The sequence below is a fragment of the Rhipicephalus sanguineus genome, chromosome 8, assembly GCF_013339695.2.
Source record: "Rhipicephalus sanguineus isolate Rsan-2018 chromosome 8, BIME_Rsan_1.4, whole genome shotgun sequence".
Lineage (NCBI taxonomy): Eukaryota > Metazoa > Arthropoda > Arachnida > Ixodida > Ixodidae > Rhipicephalus > Rhipicephalus sanguineus.
The window spans coordinates 12,159,869-12,179,267 of record NC_051183.1 but is presented as its reverse complement, the minus strand read 5'-3'; the positions used below and the strand labels follow the sequence as shown (position 1 = coordinate 12,179,267).

At 46.6% G+C, this 19,399-nt stretch overlaps 1 protein-coding gene across 1 annotated transcript in view; it reads left to right on the top strand.

Annotated features, from left to right (window-relative positions):
• Nucleotides 1–19,399, top strand: part of LOC119401390 (thyroid adenoma-associated protein homolog) — an 84,834-nt gene that overhangs the window by 17,329 nt on the left and 48,106 nt on the right. Inside the window, exons 11-19 of the mRNA XM_037668144.2 lie at nt 382–505; nt 4,143–4,209; nt 8,332–8,525; nt 9,135–9,272; nt 10,334–10,409; nt 11,713–11,831; nt 12,642–12,797; nt 15,292–15,402; nt 15,480–15,600. Coding sequence (XP_037524072.1) covers nt 382–505; nt 4,143–4,209; nt 8,332–8,525; nt 9,135–9,272; nt 10,334–10,409; nt 11,713–11,831; nt 12,642–12,797; nt 15,292–15,402; nt 15,480–15,600 — 1,106 coding nt within the window. The remainder of the gene's footprint in view (nt 1–381; nt 506–4,142; nt 4,210–8,331; nt 8,526–9,134; nt 9,273–10,333; nt 10,410–11,712; nt 11,832–12,641; nt 12,798–15,291; nt 15,403–15,479; nt 15,601–19,399) is intronic.

Here is a 19,399-nt window from a genome sequence, read left to right as displayed (position 1 = left end):
AGCTGGTTTTATTTTTCATTGGAGAAATGCAGCTTTGCGGCTATCTTGAGCTCTATCTGTCCTCTTTATGATGACACCAATATGGTGGCACTGTGCCAAGGGAAAACTTTAGATTTGCATATTCTAAAGCCCAATTTTCTCATAGTTTTCGATGACAGCACACTAGTAAAATGCTTTTTTCCAACTTCTACTGCTTATTTTGGTCTAATACTTCACCATGACTTAAAACATGGTCTCAGGATTGCAGAAAAAAATAAATTGAAAAATTGAACAATTTGACCAAATTTACCATTGCCATTGGCACGTCCCCCCTTAATACTAGGTGCAAGTTAGCAGACACTTCTTGTATAATCACTGTTTGTGGGTATTCTCTCTTTTCAGGCAACTGCTCAAATCACACAATGAGTACCACGTTGCTTTCACAAGGAAGCTCCTCTGTGAAAGGCACACGGCGACAGAACCACTCCTTCGCTTTGTGTGGTCCTACTGGGAGCACTACGTCGATGTGAGTCATTGCCTTGCTTCGCTGCCTTTTTCCTTCACTGAAGAAGGAACAAAATTTGGTGCAGAGGTCACATGCAATAAGCACTAGATTAAAATATTGTAGTGCTTGTAAAAGTTCTCCTGTGCGTCTGTGTTGACAGTGAAAGCAGTGACTTGGCCTTTTCTTCTTTCTTTAAGGTTGGGATAGCTTGTGTGTCACATATTTGTATTATTGTGAGAGTAGTGAGCCAGTAATTGAAGCTCAGGTGAATAAATGAGCACGTGTGTAAAACAGTGGAGGGGTTTCCTCTATTCGATTGTCTCTGCGTGTAAATGTGTACGTACATGTGAGTGTCATTGCTTTGTTTTTTTTTTTTTTCACTCTCAAGGTAACTTCCAATGTTGGTGTGTTGTTATTGTGAAAGCATAACATTCCTGCATGTTATTCCTGCATGCAATATATACAGTAAAACCTCGTTGATACGTTTCCTAAAAAAAAAACGCGGCAAATAAACGCACGATCCGGGAAAATGTACGATCCAAATCCAGTAAAAATTAGAGCTGTGCGAATAGCAAAATTTTGAGTGCGAATCGAATCGAATAATTTCGAATAATTTTCGAATATTTCTCAAACATTTTTCGAATAATTCGAAGTGAAATTAAAGAAAAAGTTGCAGAGAATCCCTAAGTATGTTCTTGTGAGATAGCAACATGAAAGTGTTTCTTTTCGCTAGGTTGATGAAGCGCTGGTGGGGTCATATTTTGTCTTTCTTATCAAGAATGAGGCAATGTAGAGGCCGAATTGTATTTATGTACATGATTTGGTGCAGCCAAAGTGTTGCCGACAACACTTTACACGTGATAGGCAAAGATGCCATTTCCTCAGCGTCTCCTCCTCTTTCAACTTGTGTGGAAGCCCAACTGATGTGGCGGACAAGGGTGTGCTCCCTTCAAGTCCGGAGTTCTAAATCTGCCTCGTAGACGTCAATATATAAGAACATCTGAAATTTTGGATGCTAAAAAGCTTCGGCGTCCGATTTTTTGGACTTCCTGCCCAAATTTCAGGTCCAAAACAGCATTGAGTCCCCAACTCTGCCACATCTTTCATCTCCATATTGGAACCAGCGTTTTCTTGAGTTAATACATTTGCGACCGTAGCGGAGCTTGAAAGGCAGCCTTGCCGCAATACGGGGGTGTGATGAGGTGAAGCATATTGAAAATCTAGGGACCACTTCCAAACGGACGTTGACTCTCTCTTGGCTAAGTTCGACCGTAACGGAGCTTGAAAGGCAGCTTTGCTGCAATACGGAGGTGTGAGGAGGTGAAGCATATTGAAAATCTAGGGACCACTTCCAATCGGACGTTGACTGTCTCTTGCCTAAATTCGACTGTAACGGAGCTTGAAAGGCAGCTTTGCCGCAATACGAGAGTGTAATGAGGTGAAGCATACTGAAAATCTGAAGGGGTCACTTTCAATCGGACGTTGACTGCATTTGTCTTTGGGAAGTTCGAATAGTTCGAATAGTAAAATTTCAGTGCGAATCGAATCGAATAGCAAACACTATTCGAAAAATATTCGAAATTTCCAATATTCGCACACCCCTAGTAAAAATTGAGGCTGACAAGCCCATATTGAGGTGCAAGGGCAAAAAACATTTATTTCTCAAAAAACATGGAGGGACTCTTCGATTTTCGAACTCCTGGCATCTCGCTGGCAGCCAGAGGTCAGCCAGCTAGTTCCGGTCCTGGCCGAAAATAACGTCGTGGTCGCGTGTATTGCAATCCCGAGACAACCCGAATATTGCAAAAATCGAACTCTGGGACAACCAGCGTAAACTTAAAGAAACGCTGCCGCCGTGTCAGCAGACGAAACTTTGCGCCGCATGAGCGTCGGTTCTTTCTGCATTGCCGCTTGGAAATATGGGGCTAGGTTTGCCGAAGAACAGAAGTGATATTCTCGAGCATACGCATTTGGGATACGATCACGTACGTTCGCAAGATCACGCGACTTGCCTTGTCCGTGAAGAAAACTGCCGCCCCGCTAAAAGCTTAACAAGCTCAACTCTTCGCATTGCACGTAACAACCGCAGTACAACACGATATGCGAAATCTAGCGAAAGTGATAAGCGTCCCCGAAAGCGAGAGCTGTTCGCGGCTATCGCATACTACGTCGCACACTCGCACTGATCAGTTTGCATTCTGTCTTAACTTGAGACATGCGCTGGTATGTTCGCCGCCACTCGTAATGGCACCATTTCACGCGGCGGAATGGGCTTTAAAAGATAACGCCCGGCGTAATGGCAACCGAAGGTGAAGTCCCCAAGCGCCTGCACTGCGATCTGTCGAGTCCTCACAAAGATGGCGGCGAGCGCGCATCGTCTCGTTTTGGCGTCTGATAACCAGAAACTTCCCAGATATCTTTCAGAACAAATCTTTTCTGGCAACTTCTGACGACCCGCTGGTAGGCAGAATTGCCCAGCCAGGGAAATACGAACACCGACTGGAATTGCGCCGGGCAGAGCAACCCAAAAACGAATGCGCTCCGGGAGAAAAGTGGGGGGGAAATTATCGGCCATATTCACTGGGCACCATAGGCGTGCGCACGGGGGGGGGGGGGGGGCGCCCCCCCTAATCACCTAAGAGGGGGGTCGCAAAATCTGCCCCATACATTGACTTAGTAGGGTGGGGGGGGCCGCTGCGATGAACCTTTGCCCCACACCCCCCCCCCCCTAATGGGGAACCCTGTGCACACCTATGCAGGGCACAATGGCGGCATTGCTATGGTTATGGGTCGCGGCGTGTTGTGCAGCGACGGCGATGCGGCGGCAGCATGTGCATTTCCACGGCAAGCCGTTTGAAAATTTTGACGGCCAGCGTCGCCGCCTGCCTTCGGGTTGGTGTGTGATTGACAGAGAGCGGCGATCGAGCAATTCGGAGAAACACAGAGGGGGCGATCGAGCAATTCGGAAGAGACGCGGAGGGGACAATTGAGCAAAGCAGAGAAAGCGCGGAAGTCGGAAAGGCACTGCGGAGAAGCCGCCGTCGCCGAGCGATGGCTGTGTGCCATTTCGCGCTTCACAAGTACACAAGAGGGCCCTTTTTGCACACCTGAATGAAAGTTTCTGAGTACAAAACATATCATACGACCGCAGTTTTCCGCGGTGCTGAACGTTGCTGCCGAATAATCGTATTTTCCGGGAACATATTAACCGGAACGTATTACACACAGCTGTATTGGGTTAGTTTTAATTTTCGCGATTTCGAGCGTAATAGCTGGGAAATCGTACTAAGCGGGAACGTATCAACGAGGTTCTACTGTAGTAACATTGTTATTACTGCTGCAGTATTAATAATCATATTGCTACTGCGATGTGCTTGAGTGTACAGCCGACGTGTTGCCACTGGCAGTTAGTCAAAGGTGTTAATGTGAATGCCCGTGTGCATGACATGCCGGTATGGACTTATTGAAATTGCCCATGTACAAGTTGCCAGTTGCTCGGCTCGTTACCGAGAGGCAGTCCTTCCATTATCTAGGGCCACATACTGAACCAATTCAACTTTTGCTACGTCTTTATGCTCAACTTTAACGGCTGTCTGAAGTTGCCTTCTCACGAGTGAGTGATACTGAGAAGACTGTGTTCTTCTTTGTTGCTGCTCAGGCGGTAAGCCAGCATGCTCGACTGATCTTCAGAGGCATTGTTGACATGAACATCCTGCTGGCATCAAGTAAGTTTTGTAGACAATTGTTGTTTCCTACCATGTTTTGAATGCTGTGAGACCACTTTGCTTGTTTGACTGTTCTACAGAGCAGTAACAATCTTGCATGTATGGTAGCATGCAGCACAATCAAGCTTAGCCAATTGTATCGCTTATGGTAGTGTTCACAAAGTAGAAAACAGCATTAACAGCTATGCTGTGATTGGGCTGTTTAACTATGCGGGCAATAACACAGACTCCTTAAAGGGGCCCTGCAACACCTTTCTTAGTTATATTGGAATAGTCTCATTATTGACGTATGACTCTTCACGAGTCATATGCCGCAAAAATGTTTCGAATCCGTCAAGTCTAAGTGGTGTTACCAAATTATAGAGATCACGTTACGCAGCTTTCTCCCTCAATTCAACGCAGCGAGCGCGCGGAAAGCTGCGCGCGGCGTGAAGGGAGGGAGGGAGGGCGGAGGTGCGAGGAGGCGACGTCAGCGCCGGCGGCATTTTTTTTTTCATTTTTTTCTCTCTGGCGTCTCGGCGCAACCACGTGGTCTGTGGCGCCACTTCCGGTCGGCTCGCGCGGTCGTCGTCGAGCGGCGGAGCCCATGGCACCGTGTATCGCACGTGCTTGAAAACTGCGAGTCGGTTTGGTAATGTTGGGTGTGCACCTCGAACTGCCGTAGTGTTTTCATCGCTCTGCCAACCATGGACGCAAACTTGCGTGCGCGTTTGGAACGAATGACAGCTGAGATGGGTTTCGACCCACACTCCGATACACCGCCTCGTCGCACTGCTCGCGCTCGAATCGTATTCAACACGGCAAAGCTGCGTGCACCCTTCTCTCAGTGGCGGTACTTCAGATGCTGTTTGCTCTTCGAATGCGGGTGCACAGCGAGTGCGGGCTGACAACAAAGAACTAAAGACTAGAAGAAAGGATCGTGGGGCATCGGGCCGGCGCGGACCCATCCCCCGGCTGTCTGCAGCTACCGTGAAAATGCGAGTCTGCTTGGTTGCTGTGTCGCGGTTTCTCGGGAACCTGAGACTACGGGGAGGATACGCCGAGGTACGGCTCGATGACATACTGAACAGACAGCGAACGGGACTCTCGCCATACAGCGAACACAGGTATCCTAAGCTAGCCGGCGCCAGCATCGTTATCGGAGAAATGCTGCACCGCTGCCTCGGTCGGTCGTGAGAACGTGCCGACGATGCAGTTTCCAGCTGACGAGGCAACACTCGAACGGCTGCCACTCTCAACGGCAACCGGTGATGGTCAAAAGCACAGAAATATTCACGATTTCGGAACTGCGCATGGTGAAGAAAACGCAACCACGCTACTACGAGCAGACGAGCTGTCGGTGAGACCGGAAGTGCTAATATTAATGTTTGTTCGGTGTTTTAACGGCATAACACAATATAAACATACATATTATCTACTTATTGAACTCAAAATTAACAATTAAGGTAATAATCAGGGTGTTATCATGATTATAACATCAGCCAATGGTGGAACTGCCGACAATCGCGTCATATTTTGCGGACTAATACATCATTTGTCGAGAGAAGAGGGAGCGATTTTCAGCTGACTTTGAGAATTTATTGTAAATTCCAGGCCGCTCGCTTCGCTATAATATTTGGCTCGCGTGTTCTCGGGAGCCTCGACTACCGATTGGCAGCGCTTTTTGACCCTGCTCAAAAAGTGTTGCAGGGCCCCTTTAAGGATTTTTTCGACAACAAAAGCTTTTGAGTTCACTAAAAATTAGGGGTGTGCGAATATTCGAAATTTCGAATATTTTTCGAATAGTGTTTGCTATTCGATTCGATTCGCACTGGAATTTTACTATTCGAGCTATTCGAACTTTCCAAAAACAAATACAGTCAACGTCCGATTGAAAGTCACCCCTTCAGATTTTCAATATGCTTCACCTCGTTACATTCTCGTATTGCGGCAAAGCTGCCTTTCAAGATTTGTTACGGTCGAACTTTGCCAAGAGACAGTCAACGTCCGATTGGAAATGGTCCCTAGATTTTCATTATGCTGCACCTCATCACACTCCGGTATTGCAGCAAAGCTGCCTTTCAAGCTCCATTACGGTCGAACTTTGCCAAGACACAGTCAACGTCCGATTGGAAATGGTTCCTAAATTTTTTAATATGCTTCACCTCATCACACCCCGGTATTGCGGCAAAGCTGCCTTTCAAGCTCGGTGACGGTCGAACTTTGCCAAGCCACAACGTCCGATTGGAAGTGGTCCCTAGATTTTCAATATGCTTCACCTCGTCACACCCCGGTATTGCGGCAAAGCTGCCTTTCAAGCTCTGCCACGGTCGCAAATGTATTAACTCAAGAAAACGCTGGTTCCAACATGGAGATGAAAGATGTGGCAGAGGTGGGGGCTCAATTAATGCTGTTTTGGACCTGAAATTTGGGCAGGAAGTCCAAAAAATCGGAAGCCGAAACATTTTGGCATCCAAAATTTCGGATGTTCTTATATATCGAAGTCTACGAGGCAGATTTGGAACTCCGGACTTGAAGGGAGCAGACCCTTGTCTGCCACATCAGTTGGGCATCATAGGAGGAGAGGTTGAGGAAATGGCATATTTGTCTATCACGTGTAAAGTGCTGTCGGCAACACTTTCGTTGCACCAAATCATGTACATAAATACAATTCAGCCTCTACATTGCCTCATTCTTGATAAGACAACTATGAAACACCACCCCGCCAATGCTTCATCGACCTAGTGAAAAGAAACACTTTCATGTTGCTGTCTCATAAGAATATGCTTAGGAATCCTCTCTAACTTTTTTTTCTGCAATTTCGCTTCGAAGTATTCGAAAAGTATTCGAAAAATATTCGAGAAATATTAGAAAAATATTCGATTCGATTCGCACTCACACTTCAATATTCGAATTCGCTTCGCACCCAAAATTTTGCTATTCGCACAGCTCTACTAAAAATTCATTCTGCTCTGGGGTTCAAACCAAGGACCAACACGTATTTATTGAAGGTGCTTTGAATTGTCGATTAAGTCGCCCTCACACTGTAATCTTATAGCCACCTAATCAGCTCAGATGTTTGAATAACACCCCGCCACGGTGGTCAAGTGGTTATGGCGCTTGACTGCTGACCCGAAGGCCGCGGGATCAAATCCCGGCCGCGGCGGCTGCATTTTCGATGCAGGCAAAAATGTTTGAGGCCCGTGTACTTAGATTTAGGTGCACGTTAAAGAACCCCAGGTGGTTGAAATTTTCAGAGCCCTGCGCTACGGCGTCTCTCATAATCATATCGTGGTTTTGGGACGTTAAACGCCAGATATTATTATTATTATGTTCGAATGACTGCCCCTGAAAGGTGTTGGTCCTGGTCCCTGGACCACGATAAATTTTTCGTCATCTAGGAAGCTTTGAGTGACAGAAAGTTGCACTGGTTTGTAGGTATTCATCACAGGAAAAAGTAAGGCACACAGACACCAGAGAAGAAGTCACAAAACGCAGCTTTCATTCTGAGAAATCTGTGTGCATATTCCTTTTACAGTAAGACCTTTCGAATCTGTTTTTTACCAGACAGCGATATAAAAAAATGTAGTAGCCAAAAATTGTATCAAGCAAAATTGGGTAAAGGAGTACCGACTTGAATTTTAAGCATTTTCTGATGGTTGCTCTAAATGAAAACACTGGTGTCGAGAATACTAAGAAGAGTTTTGTGGGTCCTGGGAATATTTAATATGCAGTTGAACCCCTTTATAAGAGACACTGATGTAAGAGACAAATGGGTATAAGAGACGCAAGTGGGCCTACATCAAAATAGAGGTTGATCAGAAAATAAGAACATGGTACACTGCTTGTAAGAGACACCTTGTATAAGGGACAAGAAATGCTCCCCGATGCACGTCTCTTATAAAGGGGTTCAACTGTATTTTCAATACCGCTGCCTTAAAAAACACTTATGGTTTTGATATTGAGGGGGCGGTTAGGCAGTGACATGTAAGCACAGTCTGGCGTCACGGGGAGACAGCAACTTGTTACATACTAGCAGAGCTCTATCATAGATCACAATGCTCGAGGCATGCAGTGTGACACTATACGCTGCTTAGAAGTTTAGAGGAAGCCACGATAACCGTCATGTGTTCTCGATGCCAGGTGAACAGGAGGCGCGCGCCTTCCTGGAGGAGTCGGCCATGTTCCTGATCGACCTGCCGTGGCACCGCAAGGGCAAGTACGACACGGTCGCCTACCTGGCCGAGGTGATGGGCTGCTCGGCATTGCTGCGGCTGAGGCCAGCGCTGGTCACTAGCCTCCTGTCGGCTGCCGAGGAGCCCACCATGTGCTCATACGTGAGTGTCCTCTGTGCTCGCATTGCTGCTTGGTCCCACAGGGCTACTGACAAGCTTTTAACAGCAACCCGCTCCCTCTGTTTGTGCCATCCACATCCTTTGTTCTGTTGCCTGTTTGACAGACGAAATTAGTGGGATTACTGTGAACAAAAATTAACAGCAATGTTATGGTGGACGCTCTGTGATAACAATAACTTCGTGAAACGAGAGTTGCCCTCCGGCTTTGTTTGGAGCAACCACCCCAATCCCCCCTGAAATGAGCCGCTGTATCTGCCACCAACTAGCACAGAGGCTTTATAGTTGTTTCTTGATGCTGCAACAAACATTCCGTTGATAATTACAAGTTTACAACCTCAGGCACAGACAGCAGCTGAGGATCACATATTATCAAAAATTCTGAATCTCCAGAGCATGGTGGGCACATTGACATTGTAGTGAGTTCTCATCTGCTTCAACACCTTGTCAATTATTTCCAAGGATTTCACAAGCTCAGAGTACTAGCTGCTTAGAGATCTCACTGGAATTATTACTGCACATTGCCGTTTACCTTTGCGATTCTTCAGACAGCAAGGTCATTCTTTGTTTCTTGTTTTTTTTCTTGTCGTCAAGGTTAAAGACTTGGTGCAGAAGCTAGCGTCGTTGCATCGAAAGGAAGCCTGCACAGCCGAGTTTGAGCGTGCCTGGCTTGAGCCATTTTCCATGGCCACCAAGAACCATTCCAGAGAGCTGCTTGTACCCCTGTTTCAGGTGAGTGCTGCCTTGAATATCTTAGCCAGAATTAGTCCTAAGTTTCGCTACACACGTTATCTTTCTCACAGTCAAATATTTTTAAAGCAAAGAATTGCTCTTCAAGTCTGTTCTCATTATCGAACAAAGCTGCCATGGTGGCGTAGTGGTTCCCGCGCTCGGCTTGGATCCGAAAGAGGAGGGTTCAATTAGGGCCACAGTGGTCACATTTCGATGGAGGTGAAATGCTAAAGGCCCGTGTACTGTGTGGTTTCAGTGCACATTAAAGAACCCCAGGTAGTCTAAACTATAAGGAGACCTCCGTTATGGAGTCTCTCATAGCCTGAGTTGTTTTGGAATGTTAAACCCAACAAAACCAAACAAGTCATTACCGAATGGGACGTTACAAATGGGAAAAGCCCATTTACTGCCTAAATATTCTGATTACTAGAAGCTGATTTCAGCCATGTAAGTGGAAAGGGTAGCTATGTCCTTATATTTCTTGTGGGGAAAATCATTCATGCTGACCTCAACATGTTGATGAAAATATAACAGAAGAGGCTGACGTGTTGAAGCTACACGTTTGATCTTTCTGACAGGCTGATATATTCGATACTTTACAGCCACATTTCATCATCTGTGACGACACATTAACCTCGGCCAAATTGATGTCACCTTTCGCATCACCTTTCGCAAAAACTGACAAGGACAGTGCGTTTAAACTACCTCGATTCAGTTCCTCATGCATGCAATTGTATATCCAAGGCCACAGCTTTATGCAATCTCTTTCGAGTTAATGTTGAAAAGGCTGAGCAGAGGATTATTGGTAGTGCATTCCTTCGGTGACGCTTTGAGGAAAAACAGCGAGTCAGCGTAAAGCACCGTCCAGAAAGATGGCAGCAGCGCGAGCTGAGTGAGACGAGTGAGCCGAGTGTTGGTGATGCTGCTGGACGGAGACGCGTGTTCTCAAGGCCTAGGTTGTTTACTGTGAGACTGGGGAGGTTATGTTTCCAGTGCACAGTCTTTTGAAGCTTATTTATGCTGAATAACTTTTTACTTATTCATTTATTTTTTTTTCACAGCATGTTCTGCCTGTCCTCACTGCCATCCACCCTGGGACAACGCAATATGTATTTGGCAAGCTTTCCGAAGACAGGAGTAAGCATTCATTACCTGACTCAACTGCCTAACTCGGAAGAATGCTAACTTGAGTTGGTTGGTAGACGTTACAGTTAGTGTTTGCCTGAGAACACTGCAGTAGACCTTCAATAAACTTAAACGGAATGCCTGTTAAATTGAACACATTTTTCCTGGTCCCTTCAGGCTCCGTTTAACGAAAGTCTGCTGTACACAACTTTCAAAATTTTCACGTCAAACCTGGCCACTCATTGTGAGCCCTGTTTCAGAAATCCAAGGTTCTGTTCCTCACTACGAACCTAATAATTAGCGATCTTGCCGAGGCATACTATAAATAAAATTCTGCCTTGTATATATGCCGTGCATCTATCATTTACACAACAAAGAAGTATAATTCATGAGCGCATGGTTTTCTGTTGCACCTTGCATATCTTTTGTGTGTGTTTATATTGCCCTGTCATGTAATGTACCAAACATTTGTATGTGAATAGGCACCCATGTTGATCAAGACTTTGTCTGTAGTCCATTTCACACCGTTTCATTAAGAAGATAGACATTTGTTTTTTCGCAACATGAATCTGCTTGTCAACAAGACTGGGTGTCATCCAATTACTGCAAGGACTAACAGTTATATCTTTGAGAGTGTGATGCACAATGGTAACAGCTGGGGGGAAGGGGGGGAGGGTTTGATATGGATGGGCAATGTGAAAATACTGAAATTATAAATAATGGGAAAGCACTGATTATTACACACTGCAACAGTTATGATGAACCGGTGAAAGCAAAGGGAGGAAGAGGTGGACGTCAGAAAGGATTAAACACCAAAACAAAAACTTTGCTGAAAGTATCATCATGATTGCACTGAACATGTGCGGCTGTCGGGAAGCGGGAGCTCTTAAACCGGACAACAGAATAGGCCGCATAATGACACAATAACCCAGTTGAGTCAGCACATGAGTAGTCCGTAGAATGATTTGAGTGCATTCAGGTCTGTCTGCATAGCACAGTGGTGTTTTCGAAGATTGGTGAACAGCTACATCTTGTTGTATGAATAGCCAAAAAAAGTGTCTTTGTCACTTTGCAAATTGCACACATGTTGACATAAACAATCATTGATGTCTCTCTTATTTTTCCTGTTGTTACTTGTCAAAACATGTGGGGCCAGATCGGTCATGCTCGATGTAAATGTTTACAATGCAATTAAAGATGAACAAAAAAGGTATGAATGCAGGATCGGTACCATTACCATTGTCCTCTACACCCTTGGAGATGTGTCATCCACGCAACCCCGTTACATGGTTAGAGCAACTAAATCTTACTGCAGGTGACTTTGTACCGGCCACCCTGAAGTGTCTCCTGCTTGACAAGGCACTCATCGAGTCCGGCAACCTGGAGCGATGGCGTCACGTCCTTCTGCAAGGGATGTCCCACATGGACGTCCAGGTAAATGGGAACTCCACCATTGCTTTGTTGGTTTTTTTAAAGAAGGTGGTTAGTAGTGCTAATTAATTTATGCCACACGTTAGTCAAAATCACTTTAAGTTCGCCTGCCATCACGATCTCGTGCCGTAAAATCTCCATGGGACGACCTTTATGGTGTCGTGCTAAAGGGGGGGACACCGCACTTGAAAACATTTTTTTTTAATTCTTTATCGATTTAGATGACACTCACTGAGTTTGTGTATATTTGCGTGCTGATTTCAAATATGCAATTATTTTTCTCGTGCAAAGCGTAGTTTTTAAATATCATCCATTCCATGTGCCATTTTGGGAGCTATAGTTTGCCGAGACTGAGTGAGTTACAATGTAAATAAGCACATCAGAATAACCTGAAATGAGAGCTGAGTGCAAGAAAACAAGAATGGATGTTCGAGACCCATTTGAACAAAAGTTATGGCATGTTGAACATTCGTGACTGAAATCCCTGCTTGACATAGACTCACTGGAGGCTGACAAACTTGAGAAGAAGCTGACATTGCACAGTGAGTGCTATCGAAAAATGATTGGTATTTGTGATATATGGTGCCGCATATGAAAGAGAAATGTTATCGACCTTGAGGGCTTTTGCAAGGCGATTTGCCATATTCAAGATGTTGCACATAGTGATTGTTCTGGTTTGAATTTGCCAGTTTATCTCTCTAGTGAGAGGCAATGCTAGCATAGAACTACAGTTGCTGGTTTCCGACCGTGCCGAAAGAACCCCTTTGATTGAAAACATGAGCTTTCATTTTGTTGCTTTTTCTTTTGGTTTAGGTGCGTCTTGACACACTGCAACTGCTCACTGAACATCCCAAATCGTGCGAGCCCGTGAAACCACTGTGCCTGCAACTGCTGCGCTCCTTCCTGCATCTCAACATCAACATGCAAGGCGCGCCATTCAGGCAGCAGATGATCTCCTGCATCAAAAAGGTGGGTTTACTAGTCCATGATTTGTGCAGTTGCTGTCATTCGTCCTTGTGCTATTTCACAGCAAACGAAGATTAAATCATTTCATTTCTTGCACCTAGATCCTGAAACATTGAGCGCTTTAAAGCTGACCATTTTTGTTTGCACTTCATACAAAGTTTGATGATTGGTTATTTACAAAGTTCTACAATAGTAAGACATTTAAAAAAATGTTTGTGCTTATTTAAATGTTTAAAAAAAATGGACCAATAGCTTTAGAGCAAAGAATTGGCCCTTGTGAATATGCTTATGCAAAGATCACAAACTTATGTTTAATCTATTAGTGTGGGAATGACAATAAGAGTCTATCGGGTGTTGTAACTCAAGATGTATAACGGACAACTGAAAACAAATTTCAGTTATAATATCAGCACAACAAATCATGTTGTGTGTGCCATATTTTGCCAAATTACAGTCGCCGACCGATAAATCGGACACCGATAATTCGGACATGCTCGGTAATTCGGACAGTAGCGCGGCACCGCCGATGATCCCATAGAAGTAATGTGTAAAGACGACCGATATTTCGGACAGCTGCGAGATCTACATTCGATAATCCGGACCCTGTCCGAGGCTGTCGCGCACGCCGAATCGCCAGCCATTATCTCCTCCGGCACCCATACCATACAAAGTATGGCCTCAGAGATCAAAACGAAAGCTAATTGGGGATCTATGAGGCTTTATTTCGATCGCTACGTTGTGCCTCAGAGATTTCTAATTGGAAATGCCGATCTTGGAGGCACTGGTCAATTATGGGAACTCATATCGACATCGCGAACATCCTATATTCCGGTTCCTGTCTCCCCGCGCTGCGCTGCTATCGCCACCGTTCTGTTGAATGCGTCTGCGGTAAAGCGTTCTGCGCGCGCGTTCATTTTTATCTTGGAACTTGTTTTATTTTGCGCTCTGCTGTCTCAAACGATCTGAGTTAAATGGCGCCAACGGTGCCCTCACAGCCAGCTCCGAAGGCCGCGCCGACGACAACGAAACGCGGCAGATACAGTCAATGCCGATTTTTCGGACGCCCGATTTTCCGGACATGCTCGAAAATTCGGACGCTTTCGCGGCACCGTCACCAGCCCCATAGACGTCAATGTTCAAGAACGTCGGAAATTTCGGACGCTAAAACTCTTCGGCATCCGATTTTTCGGACTTTCTGCCCGAATTGCAGGTCCGAAAGGCAATAATTGAAGCCCCCACCTCTGCCGCGTCTATCATCTCGTAGGTTCGAACCAGCGCTTTCGTGAGTCGACCTGTTTACGACAGTAGCAGAGTCTGAAAGTCAGCTTTGTCGCGATGCCGAAGTGTTACGGGGTGAAGCGGACCGGAAATTCAAAGGGGCCGCTATCACGGCGCCGTGCGGCGATGTCTTTGTGGATAAGCAGTGGAAATGCACGGAGGCGTGATGGCGGCAGGTGGCAAACGCGCCAGTGCGGCTCAATCGCTGACAAGCCTTACGATAAGCATCTTCAGTCAACTGCTCGATAGTGCATGTGGCCTGGGGCAGTTACTTGCATAGTGCACGCATTTAATAGGCGAGAACCGAAACGCGCCGCGCCGCCATTCATGCTGCCTCTCTGTGCGACCACGAAGTGCGCCGCACAGACGCGTTGCCTTCGCGAACGAAACCAGCTCGTCATCGTACAGCGATCACATCACACTGGCGGAGATACAGGCGGACTTGGTTGCACGTAAGCGGAAGTGCGGGCAGCAACGCATTGACAACATTTTTCGGCCACCGGGACCCTGAAGTGTCAGTAAAAGTATTTTTTTTCTGATGCATTCGTTTTTTCGGACATTCGATAATTCGGACTTATTTACGTTCCCCGTGGAGTCCGAATTATCGGTCGTCGACTGTATCCCCCAAATAACAAAAAAATTCAGCCATTTGCAGGCCGTGAAATGGAAAGCAAAGCTGTAAGCTCGCAAGTGTATGTGATTACCTAGCGAGATCACGTGGTGTCGTAAATTCACCACTAGATTTCAAATGCACAGGCTTACACTTAATTGGGCAAAGTGAGATCACATGACCTGTGGGCTTGAACAATGGCGTTTCAGCAAACGCCTCACGTCGCATGATTTGCCGCTGGCACAGCCAGAATCCTGCCAAATGTGCACTCCCTGTTATCTCCCTGACCCTCTTGTGTGCCCAGGTGTTTTGCCTTGGTTTAATACAATTAGCATATCTTTAATGTAGTTGATGGAAGTGCTAACTTTTCTACGATATTTTGTGTCGAAAGTCGACATCATTGTCATTTTGTTTAATTTATTTCTTTATTATTCCCTCTCTGGTCACGTGACTTGCATGACTACTACTACTACTACTACTACGACTACTACTAGGATGACAATGGCTGTACAGGGTAGACTAAGACAGCTTTGCTGTAAAATTATTTTCATCACTTTGTCACGTAGGTAACCTCTGTCCTTGATGCTTTCTTTCCTGCAACTGCTGCAGGTGTTGAACAGGATCTTCGACAGCAGCACGCTGCTCAACAGGCAGCTGAGGAGAGGAGAGTTGCCCGAGGAGCATGCACAGCTCGTGCCCCCACAGCTGGAAGCTCATCAGGTGGGCAAGATCTACCGTGTCCACCACTCTGTGTTTGTAGCTTCAACCGCTTGACTGCTCCGTTCCTGTTTCTGCAGGAGTTTGTGACCTGGCTGCATGGGATGTGCATGGAGCAGCTTTTCCCAGGGGCCAACTTCGGCCGCCGCTTTACGGCACTCGCAATCCTCGAAGTCCTGGTCACCGTTCATGCTGCAAAAGGTCAGCCGGCCTTGTCTTCGTAATATTGAAATTTGCGTACCCCAGTGTCTAGGATCGTGCGAGTTTACTACACTGTAATCGTTCGGTTAAATCCTCTGAAGAATAAGGATGGAAGGGTGCGCATACAGTAGACATTCTCAACTCATGACCAGTGTCACTCCAGCGCAAAGTGCTTAACCATTGTATTTTGCCAGTTCTGTGGGGCAGAAATCTTTCTCCAGAAGCCTGGAGAAATAATAGTGGGGCAGAAACCTGGAGAACAACGAAGGAACTTTAGAAGAAGCTAGGACCACTTAGCGTGCAACAGAACGAAAAAATGATAAGTGTAACATTAAGAGATTGGAGGACAGCAGAGTGAATCGGGGAAACAAACAGAGGTAGCCGATATCCTAGTAGATATTAAAAGGAAGAAGTGGGCATTAAAAGGAAGAAAATGGGCCTTGGCGTGTCATGTCATGAGAAATATGGGTAACCAATGGTCAGTCAGACTGTCAGAATGGATACTACAAGATGGGAAGCATGGCCAAGAATGGCAATAGGTTAGGTAGAGTGACAAAATTTAAGAGCTTCGGAGGTATACAGTGGAACTACTGCGCACAGGACAAGGTAGGAAGAGACCTTGGTCCTGCAGTGGATATAAGATAGGCTGTTGGGGATGATGACATTTGAATAACATTAATGATATATGAATGGCTGTTCCACATTTCCGTTTTCTTCCGGGTGTTTGGGGGGCTTTGTACTCGTTGAAATGTTTCTTCAAAATAAACGAAAATAATTGGTAGCCAGTGCTTGTTATCTTGTACGTGTGCCTCTTTTAAATGTTTGCTCTTTACATGTATGTTTCTCAACATAGCTAGGCAGTAAGAATTCATTCGTACGCACACGTGCACTCACTGCAATATGGCACACGTTAAACTGCTGATGCAACCTGTATTCACGCCATCATATTAGTACGGTCGATGCCGTGTACATTGAACCCACATACAGTAAAAGCTCGTTAATTCGAATTCCACAGGAATGCTGAGCAATTTCGAATTAAACAAAATTCAAAATAATGAAAGTGAGCAAAAATGGATGGATTTCGGGGGTGGGGGCACGAAAAATATTTATTGGCCAAAAAAGTCGGTGATGACCATCTGCTTCTTTTCTCTGAATGCCCCAGCTGCGGCTCTCTGTACCAGCGCGCGGACGCGGCGCAGTGAATCCTCTTCACCCTCTTTAAAGCTGAAGAAGAGACGCGCCACATTAAGTGCCTCCATCACCGCAGAAGCTGACGGGCGCACAGGCGCTTCGTCATCTTCGTCTTCCTCACCTTCTGGCTCTTCAGCAACAGGCTGCGCACCGGCTACTTGAGCGATAATGTCCTCATCAGTCAGGGCACCACACACCGATGCACCGGTGTCAACTTCAACATAATCGGCAAAACGTACGCCCCGAAGAGTGTCGCGCAATGCCACTGGCATGAGCTCCTCAGCCCCGTCCACGTCGACGTCACAACTATCCTGCGCACTTCCAGCTGCAAATCCACTGTGGCGGAAACAGTTTGCGATTGTGGTCGCGGTCACCTGTTCCCATGCGCGCACCAACATGTGCATGGCAGTGAGCAGCGTAATGCCGAAGTCCTTCCTGTCGCCCGCGCACAAAATCATTCTCTCCAGCATGTGACGCCTATAAAAGCACTTGATGTTCCTTATCACACCCTGGTCCATTGGCTGTAGGGCCGCAGTCGCATTTGCTGGAAGGAACACTAACTTTGTTGCTCTCAGCTCAACGTCGACTTTGTGCGCCGAACAGTTGTCGACGACAAGAAGAACGCGTCTGCCGCCCAGTTCCATTCGCCTGTCGAATTTCAGTAGCCACTTCCTGAATAGGTCACCTGTCGTCCAGGCTTTCTTGTTTGCGGCGTACTCCGTCGGCAGTGACCGAATGTTTTTGAAGCACCGTGGCTTGAGTGCTTTGCCAATCACAAAAAGGGGGACCTTTTCCGTACCGGTCATATTTGCGGCGACCAGAACAGTGACACGCTCTTTGCTGCGCTTGCCGCCGGCACAGCTGTCTCCCTTGTAGGTGATCGTCTTGTCTGGCTGCAACTTGAAAAATAACGCTGTCTCGTCAGCGTTAAACACATCCTGTGGTGAGTAGCTCTCCAAGTACTGCTGCAGGGTGTCGCTTCTCCAAGTAGCGCATGTTTCGGCGTCCACTTCCTTTGCCTCGCCGGATAACGTGCGGAATACGAGATTGTGCCGCTCCCTGAAACGATGAAACCATCCCTCGGAGGCGACAAAGTCTTCAATGTCCAAGCACAGGGCGAAATCGGCTGCCTTGGCCATGATGATAGGGCCGCTCAATGCGATACTCTGGGCTCTCATTTCTTTAACCCAGATAATCAAAGCTGACTCCAGTTCCGGGAACTTCGCTGTCCTTAGCCTTTTTCGACTGGCGCCAAAATCCTCGGCTTCATAGGCGTTTTCAATGGCCGTCCTGTTGCATATGTAGGTTGACAACGTGCTCGGAGGTATGCCGTGCTTCCTCGCAATTTCGTATTTGCTCGAGTTCCCTTCGTCAACCTCTCGCAAAATCTCCACCTTCTCCTTGACAGTCTTCGCGCAGTAGTTTCCCCGCGGCATCTTGCAACTTCGATGCGGAATAAGACGGCTTGACGGCGTGAACGAACAACATGCTCGAGAAACAAGGTGACGCTGCCGGGTGCGGCCTAGGACTGCTAGGACTACTCCGCCGACTCCTCAGCGTCCCGCGGGTCCCGCGTATACAAGTGGCGCCAGGCGCTGAGATAGCGGGAGGGCTACGGAAAAAAAAAAAATTGCTCCCTGGATTTCGGAGGCCATACTTTGCTCGCCCTTTGCTCGGAGGCCACTTGAAGCTCGAAAAAACCGGTCGTGCCACCTATCGTTCGGCCGTAAAAGCTTCCACTAGTGTTTGACGATGATGACGCTCGGCGGCGCGCGCTTCGAAGTTACCCGTAGAGGCGGCAATTTCTGTTCGAATTAACGAATCGTTTTACACATGGTCTCCTATGCACTGCGGACCGGACTGCGGCGACCATTTCGAATTATCCAAAATTTCGAATTAATGAGGTGTGAATTAACGAGCTTTCACTGTATAACGATTTATTGTGTATATCGGATGGTTGTAAAATGGCCTTGAATATATTTTCTATATATAAAATATTTTATATATCTAATTACCTATATATAGAACTCTTTTGTGATTACAGTCGACGTCCGATTTCCCGGACCCTCAAGGGACCGCGAAAACGTCCGGAAAATCGGGCAGTCCGGAAAAACGAATGCACATGAAAACGCACCTTTTTGGTCGGTATTTTTCGCTGACGGAGAGGGTCACAGCCGGAGTACAAGATTCCCATAGCAATTCAGCCAATGCATCGTTTAGGTGGCTCTGAAAAGAGCCGTTTATAAAAAAGAAATACGACGTGGCCGGCACTACCTCATAGGTCAGCACTTGGGCGCAAAGAAGTCGCTTATTTTCTTTTGCACGGTTCGCTTGCCCGCGATTATGTCTGCCTCAATTTCAGTCAACGTCATGTTGCCGCTGTACACCAATGACAGTGTCATCAGTGCTCGCGTCAACTCCGAGCTCGTTGGCTGTGTAGGAGCTGGCTCTTCGTTCTTGGTGTCGGAGTCATCGGAATCCTCCGTAACTTGATGAATGATTTCGTCATCGGTCAACTCCGCCATAGCTCAAGGTCTTTGTCAGCAACGGCGAAGCCCTCAAGGGTTATCTCGGCTGGAATCAACACGCCGCCAGCGCGCAGATCGTC